Below are 8339 nucleotides of genomic sequence, written 5' to 3' on the forward strand. Positions count from 1 at the left end.
TGCAACGTCTCAGAAATAATGAAATTTTAACGATTTCGAAGTAGAGGGACTACGAATATTTGAATCTGTAGGTTTTCCACTATTTTTTCCGTGCAGGAAAAATTTAATTAACTATTCATTAATAATTAATGAAAAAAAAACAAACTATTTAAAAATTCATTACATCATGTCTGTAAATTAATCACTTTGTTTATTTAAATTCAAACGTTTTATTTTTTATTTTTTTTTTCATAAAATTTAAAATGAAAAAAAATGATAATTTTAAAAATAAATATTCTTATTAATTGTAAGTGATAATTATTAATAATACTTAAAAGTAATCACTGTATTGATTATGAATATTTAATTTGTAATTAAGAATGAAAAAAATTTCAAATTCGAGTACCGACAGGACTCGAGTCCTCGCTGTGAAATGCAATATTTAATTTTTTATCTTTTAAATAAATAACTTTATAATTAATTATTATTTTTAAATTAATCAGGCATTTTGTTAATTATTATTATTATTAATTATTCTAAAAGTATCTTATTGTTTAGATGCCTGGTAAATATATCTATATATCTAAAGTAATAATTAAAAATATATCGAGTATATATTTACGTATAAGTAAATTTACTTGCTGATAATTAAAAGCAAATTCTTTATCAATAGATAATTAGAATGAGTATGAGTATGATGTATCAAAATATTACTCTTTTTTTTTAAGTCGCTATTTTTAGTTACGTCATTTGTAAATCAATGTAAACGTGCTCCAAAATAAATAAAGAAAATTTTAAAAAATACTAGTGTGTAATGTGACAATAATTACCATTTTTAATTGATTAATTAATTTAACTGTTTATTTTTACAAGCAATTGTATTTAATAATTTTATTTTTTCTTCTTTACTAACAAATGCATAATCAACTGATGATATAACTAATTGTTTCAAATTATCTTTTGTTAAATTATAATTATCAGCAGCTAATTTATATTCTTGTGATAACGTTGTATCGAATACCCCTTTATCATCTGTCTGTAATTAAATGCATCATTTATATTATTATTATTATCTGTAAATTAATTATTTTATTGATTAATTGTGCAGTCGAATCCCATTAACTCTGGACGGTACTTAACAAACTCGAATTATCGATCTCTATTAATTTAGTAATTCATTTAAATAACGACGATATTTTCAGCTACTGGAGAAGTATACAAGAAGAACTTCCTCGTTAAATTTCATTGTTCGAGTAACGTAAATATTTAAAATGTCAGTTGACAATCAAAAGATAAAATGAAAAAAAAATATCCGATGGACACACAGAGCAGATGCCCATACACATGAGTCTGGGACTATTCTAGGACTCTAAAGATTTTTTCTTCTCCAGTATTTTCTATTAATTTACATTAAAAGAGTCTCAGAAATGATGTCAGATGATAATCAGATGGTAAAATGGAAAAAAAGTTGTTAAATGGACAGACAGAGTAGATGACATTTGCGACAAAATATTTTTCTTTAAAGTAAGCGACTATATTAATAATTAGTAATTAACAACTTACTGCAAGACAAATTGGATGATTGGCTTCGTATAAATATAAAAACTGATGCTCTGATAATGATTTAATTGTTTCACATTTCAAATTCGAAGTCAAACATAACTCTGTAAATTTAAAACAAATAATAACTGGTAATTAACATATTAGTAATAGTAATTAAAAATAATTAGTCAATAATAATGTTGATAAAAAAATTTTTTCTAATGTCTTTGAACATGAAAAAAAAATATGACGTCAAATTACAACTTGATCGAGTTATTTTTTACATTAATTAAATGATAATTATTTTTCCAATTTAAATACCATTAATTACTAAAAATTTAACAGATTCACTCGATTTAAAAATTCAGTATAAATATCAGCGTTTAATTCAATTTATATATTAAAAAAATAAATATCTTACCAACGGGTATCTTAGACTCTATGAGTTTATCAAACAATTCATGACTTCCTTTTAAATTTGGATGGATATTCGTACAATGACCCAATCGATCTGGTTTGAATTCTAATATGTCCATTATTTCTTTTTCATTGGGTACCTGAGTTATAGTATAAGTTATTAATAATTGACTTAATTAATTAGTAGTAAAAATAAATTACCTCAGCGCAATGAGCAGCAATTTTCAGCCCAATATTCCTGGCATTTATAAATAAATTTAAAAAGGCATCACCTTCAGTCGGATCTCCACTCAAATCGATTCCCACAATATACTCAGGATATTTTTTATAATAATCGATTGCCAGTTTGACGTTTTCTTCCGCGTCTTCAAAACCGTTTCTACGGTTGACTGATACCAGAAATTTCACTATAATTTCTGGTAGTAATTTTTTTGAATGCCTGTTAATTTAAATTGAATTTAAAAAATTAATAATTAATAGAAAAAAGATGATTCTGAAAGTAGCAGTCATTAAAAAAAATTATTTTTTTTTAATAAAAGAAATGAAAACTGATAGGAGAAATTTTCAGAAATTTATTCCTGATTAAAAACTTCGATTGGAACTCAATCAGAATTCTATCAGATTCAATCAGAGTCAAGTACCTATTAAAGTTAAATCAGATTTAATCAGAAAAAAATTTTTATCATTCTCTTAATTTTTTTAATTAGATTCAATTTAAAAATAATAATTTTTTTTACGATTTTCAGATTAAAACTGATTGGAAGTCATTCGGAAATGTCCGATTAATTCCGATTAGAATTTTCCAGTCGGAGTTTTTAATCAGGGATCCGAAGAATTTTCAAAAATTTTCATGTCTATATTTTCTAAAAATTTATCTGATGATCATCAACTTGACACTTGAAAAAATTTTAATTGTCAGACGTCGGCTACTTTCAGAATCACAAAAAAAAAAAATTTAAATAAGATTTTTACTCAATAGCTTTTATGATCGTCTCGATATATTCATTTTTATTCATTTTACCCTCGACATACTTCGGAGTACTTCTTAGTTCTAAATAAATGACATTGTCGTTGTGAAATTCGCTTATGATATCACAAGTTGTGATAAATAATGCATCTGTTGTGTCAGTCAGTGCATGAACGATATCGAATATTTTAAAACATCTTCAACAAAATTTTAATTAATCAATTAATTAATTAGATAATTATGTGTAGTAATAATTTAAATAAATAAATGAATATTTACTCTTTTAATGACACCGACGTATTAATACGACTTAGATCCTCATGAAAATTTTTATTTTTTAATTCACATAATTTACGAATCGTTTCTGGAGACACTGAGCCATTCAAATGGGCATGAAGTTCCTGAAATTAAATAATTTTTAAAAATCATAGGATCTAGAGTTGAGAAATTTTAAAATAACCAGGAAAATATTTACCAGCTTAGGTAATTTCTTACAAAAAACCTCTAAGTCCATGACTTTTAATTGACAAATCAATTATAAATATATTAATTATTTAACTGATGAATGATTTATTTAAAAGTTGTTTACTAGCGTGTGCGCCAAACTTTAATTGAAAAACTTACAATTACAAATAATACTAGACGTGTATAGTAAACTTTTTAATAATTTTTTAACGCCCTCTAGTTCAAACTTGAGAATTACTGGGGATAAAATAAGATCTGATTAAATCTGCATTGACATCAATAGATCTATTGAGAACTGAAATTCATTTAATTTGAATCTCTTGAGAAGGGTCTGAACTTTTTTCTCTATCACACTTCAGTCGACAAATGGCACAATCCTTGTTGCACTTGCACAGTAAATGGAAACTTTGGCCACGTTTTTTTTTTAAATAAATGGACATTTTTTTAAAAATGAAAACGTAGACTGCTAGATTGTAGAGTAAATCATGGAGCCTCGTTCTTAATTTTGCGTTTAAAGGTTTTGTTTAAGAGAAAAGCTTGACAAAAATTACTGTAGACTCTCCTTAAGATTCAAAACTTTTTTTTTTTAAGCTCCAGAAAATTTATCCGTAAAAAAATAATGAAAATCTGATTAGATCAGGGAACTAGTACCAGATTACTCATACATTTGCATATCTATATTTACTAAATTTTACTAAATATAAATATACAAATACATGGAGTGATCGAGTACTAGGTCTTTTACCTTACAGTAAAATATACAATTTAAATAATGTATTTTACTATGGATATTAAATTTTAATTAAAACTCTGCATGATAAAAGTCGATTGGCGTAAATAAATCTATACTAATTGATGATACTGAAGTTAGCAGACGTCTAATAATTTTTGGATTTTATCTTAGACGGTAAATTTAAAAACAAAAATATTTAAAAAAATTGCACCTGTAGTTTTTTTAATTTTCTACAAGTGCATATTTTTAGTTTTTATTTTTTTGTAAGTGATTTGTTGAAAATAAAATCCGAAAATTTTCAATTGTCTGCTAACTTCAGGATCATACTAATTGTAATACTTTTTATCATAAAAAAAAAAAAAAATTAGAAAAATAAATCACTGTCTATCAGGATCTTTATTGATCATTATTAATTACCGACAGTATGACAGTGTTGATTAAAAATATTTAATAGCGATATAAATAGACGAAATTTACATTTTACAATGATAAATGTTTAGTCTACTAATTGATAAACTAAACAAAGAAAAAAAAAATAAAAAAAAAAAGTGTCGTTAATTCTATTTGGATTTTTAATCAACTTTATCTATTCAATAGTAACCCATGACCTTGACCGGGTTATTAATGATTAAATTACAATTTTACATAACAATAGTTGATTTAATTTATGATCGTGGTGCGAGAGCTTGTAATTCACTGATGCACTGGTCTAATGCCGCCTTCTCCTGCTCGGGAGTTATGGATTTCACAACATTGTTTATGATCCATTGGGCCATGTGTTTCTGAGCTATTCTGCGCTCGACATTTGCGATTTGTAATTGATAGTCCAATCGTTTTTTCACCTGAAATTATTATTCATTATTGTAATTCAACTTTTAATAAATTATATTTATTATATATTAATTGTCGATATTATTTACTTATAATGGCTCCTAAATATACGAGTGTGAATGTAGCTGACAATTAACAATATTTTAATTTATGGAGGAAATGAATAAAGTGTAAGTGAGTAAAAATTAAAAAATGCGTATTTAGATAATTAAAAAACCAGTACGCGCATTTTTTTAAATTTCATTGTTTCAATTAATTTATTTATTTATTTGAAATTTTTAAATTGTCTTATGTCTGCTACGTCCACACTGACCTAAATATTCGTTATATTTGATATTTACTAGGCTGTGACGCCTATAAGACAGCAGCTTTTAGAAATATCGATAAGGCACCAAAATGATGACAGAACAATCAGAAATTTGTCATCGAAAAAATATCTGCTTAAAAAACTTGACACAAGTGAAGACAAAAAGTTAATTACAAATAATTGTCAATTAAGTCATCTAAAGAATTTTTAAATTGAAATGACTTTTTTTACGATCGGAAAAAGATGGCAAATTTCCTAAGACTGCTAAGATCAACATTTGAATGTCTTATTTATATGAAAACTTGGCTTTGAGATAAAAAAAAATTTGTTTTGTTCTTTCAACAGACATCTTAAAGTTGGCTCTGTGCTTGGGGATGACAATTTTGAGACATTAAAAAAAAGTTGTTGAATAATAAAAAAATTAGAATCATCATATTCGATTGTATACGAATAATTTTCAATAAATGATATCCATTTGCCGATTAATTAAAAAATAAAATAAAAAAATGAACCTCATTGTAAACATTGTAAGCTCGTTCACGGTAAGTTGCTTCAAGTTGAATTTTGATATTTTCTTTCTTGGCATCCATGATCATCTTCTGTGCTTCTGATCGCCACTGCTCGCGGAGTTCGTGTTTTATTGCCTCCTCATGGGCGACTAAATCATCGGTACGAGTTTTCTTAATCTCGGATTCCTCCTTGTCCATCTCACTGTCCAAGTACTTGGCCATACTCGGACCAAGATTCTTGACTAAGATAATACTCATCAGCAGACACGCAATACCAGTGTAGTACTCGTGCTCCAGCACGTAGAATTCCTTTGATATCAAGTAAGTTGACAGCCCAAAGGTGAACATGTATGGACCTAAATAAATAATAAGTCAAAAAAAATGTAATTAATGTCTGATTAGAATTTTCCAATTGGATTCAATCCAAGTTTTAATCAGGGATGCGGAGAATTTTTTCAAATTTGTGATACTGCAGTTGGCAGACGTCTAATAACTTTTAGATTTTTTTTAAATTTATTATTTCAAAGTTTTAAAAATTGTCAGATGTCCGCTAACTTTACTATCATAAAAATTTTGATGTGCATATTTTTTAAATTAACAAGTTGACAACCCAAAGACAAACATGGACGAGCCTAAATAAATAATAAGTTAAAAATATTGTAATTAATAATTTAGAATAAAAAAAAAAAATGCGTACCAGTGTAACCAGTTTTATTGTAAAAAAATTGGAACCATTCTTCAGGGATGAATCCATGACGAACTGGGTCCGGATGAAGAGGACGTGAACGTCTTTGAGGTTCAACTGCTGATGATGATTGCACACGTGCCAGTGCTGGGTAACGTGTTGCCACTTGATATAAAAATTTCAAATAAATTAATTCAAGTTTCCATGTAAAAACAATAATATTTAATAAAAGCTGCTCCATTTTAAATTAAATAAATAAAAATAATTGTAATTATTACATAATGATGAAAAAGTATACACTATATATTTTAAGTTTATGAGTTAAAGTTTACGGGGATATTTAGTCTAGAAAGTGGAAAAAAATTTTAAAATTATGAGGGCTAAATTGGGTAATTATTATTTTAAATAATTACCGTTTCGCAGAGCTAATCTTGACAACATTATCGATGTAAGTTCGTCAGCAGCTTCACCGAGAACTAGGATCTGATCTGGGTGAGTAAAAAAAAATGGCTACCAAATCTAATGACATTTGCAAGCTGATAACTTGAAGTAATTTTTATTCCCTAGATTTGTTTTCAGGGAGGGACTTTTTGGTCCTGCGCAGTCGGTTTAATATCTACTGAGTTTTTAAAATAAATGGCGGGAATAATTTTTGTGATATGAAATTTAAATAAAATATAGCGCTTGTGAAATTTTTAAAATAAAATGTGATTTATTTTTGGTTTAAGTAAAAAATAATAAATTTTAATTTAAAAAATTTAATTATTGGGCGGGATAATTTAATATTTGAATAAATATAAAATATTTGGTATTAAGGAAATATTTTTTAAAAATTTTATTATCGCTTGTAAAAATACTGCTGTCATAATTGAAAACATGATTGATTATTATTGATATATGACATTAAGTGTCAGCTGAAAATATTTTCCGAATTATTACGAGTTCATATAAATTTAAACCAATAGTTTTTTCAGAAAATTAATTTTTTTTTTATTTCTGGTTATATGTAAAAAATTTTTTCCATAAAATTAATGAAAATTTTTTACTAAAATAATTTTATAAATATACGCAAGTGTGGATTAAAAATTTCCTATTAATTGATCCTCTGATAAATCGTATTCTTGTAGACTTCAATGTCCTGATCCTGTACAAAATTATTAGACAAAAATTAAATTCCAGAGCTCAATCAGAAAAAAAAAATTATAATTTATGTTATTTTACATTGAAAATTTTTCTGTTGTAATCTATACGATTTCAGTAATTGCGTGTCCATTGTCTGCATGAAACATTTATTATCTATGCTCTAATATGCTTTCATGATTCCTGTGCATGTCTTAATGTCCAGAAAAGTAAATATTTTAGTACACGAGTAGATTATTTTAAAAATATACAAACAATTTAAACTTTTTTTTTATAAAAATCGTCATGAAAATAAATGTTAATTTGCATTATCTCACTAACAATAAAATAAAAACTTCCTCATGCTAATTTTCATCATAAAATTTAAAAAATTTTTATTGAAACCCTCATGAAAATTATTTCCATTGCAGTTATTAATTTATTTCGACTGCCGAAAATTATAATTTCTCTATTTCCAATAATTTTCCGCCCGAAAAAATTCATAACCGCCATCTATTGTCTCTATCGTTCGTCAATATTTACCAAACATCAGCAACTAGATTACGCTCTAGCTTCCTTGCGGCCAATAATCCGCCCACCGATTTACAACCGATTTTCCAAACTCAAAGATGCAAACCAAATCTGCATGATAAATTAAAAACCCCAACTCCCCCCCTCCATACTTCAAAATATCAAAAATAAACAGAAACTCTAATAATATTTATCCTTTTAAAAAAATTCACCGCAACTTGTTCTACTGCTCTATAAACCTGACTAATGATATT

General features: G+C 26.5%; 2 protein-coding genes across 2 annotated transcripts; both read right to left on the bottom strand.

Moving 5' to 3' along the window:
* Nucleotides 1-364: 364 nt before the first annotated feature.
* LOC130678579 (adenosine deaminase-like protein) lies at nucleotides 365-4332 on the bottom strand. The gene is made up of 7 exons (XM_057485884.1): nucleotides 3381-4332; nucleotides 3185-3306; nucleotides 2911-3102; nucleotides 2140-2377; nucleotides 1943-2078; nucleotides 1543-1643; nucleotides 365-1015 (listed from the first exon to the last, which is right to left on the bottom strand). Exons 1-7 carry the CDS (start codon nucleotides 3417-3419, stop codon nucleotides 827-829), a joined length of 1017 nt encoding a protein of 338 aa, XP_057341867.1. The 5' UTR covers nucleotides 3420-4332; the 3' UTR covers nucleotides 365-826.
* A 148-nt stretch (nucleotides 4333-4480) lies between these two features.
* LOC130678580 (ATP synthase subunit b, mitochondrial) lies at nucleotides 4481-6993 on the bottom strand. The gene is made up of 4 exons (XM_057485885.1): nucleotides 6849-6993; nucleotides 6448-6600; nucleotides 5754-6106; nucleotides 4481-4945 (listed from the first exon to the last, which is right to left on the bottom strand). Exons 1-4 carry the CDS (start codon nucleotides 6874-6876, stop codon nucleotides 4769-4771), a joined length of 711 nt encoding a protein of 236 aa, XP_057341868.1. The 5' UTR covers nucleotides 6877-6993; the 3' UTR covers nucleotides 4481-4768.
* Between the last annotated feature and the right edge of the window lie 1346 nt (nucleotides 6994-8339).

Source organism: Microplitis mediator, chromosome 2 (assembly GCF_029852145.1).
Source record: "Microplitis mediator isolate UGA2020A chromosome 2, iyMicMedi2.1, whole genome shotgun sequence".
NCBI lineage: Eukaryota > Metazoa > Arthropoda > Insecta > Hymenoptera > Braconidae > Microplitis > Microplitis mediator.

Coding starts and splice junctions, on each gene's coding strand:
- LOC130678580 (XM_057485885.1), bottom strand. CDS start 6,876: ATGTTGTCAAGATTAGCTCTGCGAAACG. Junction 6,601..6,848: donor AAGATTAGCTCTGCGAAACG/GTAATTATTTAA, acceptor TTTTATATCAAG/TGGCAACACGTTACCCAGCA. Junction 6,107..6,447: donor CAATAAAACTGGTTACACTG/GTACGCATTTTT, acceptor TTATTTATTTAG/GTCCATACATGTTCACCTTT.
- LOC130678579 (XM_057485884.1), bottom strand. CDS start 3,419: ATGGACTTAGAGGTTTTTTGTAAGAAATTACCTAAGCTG. Junction 3,307..3,380: donor GTAAGAAATTACCTAAGCTG/GTAAATATTTTC, acceptor ATTTAATTTCAG/GAACTTCATGCCCATTTGAA. Junction 2,378..2,910: donor ACGATCATAAAAGCTATTGA/GTAAAAATCTTA, acceptor TTAAATTAACAG/GCATTCAAAAAAATTACTAC.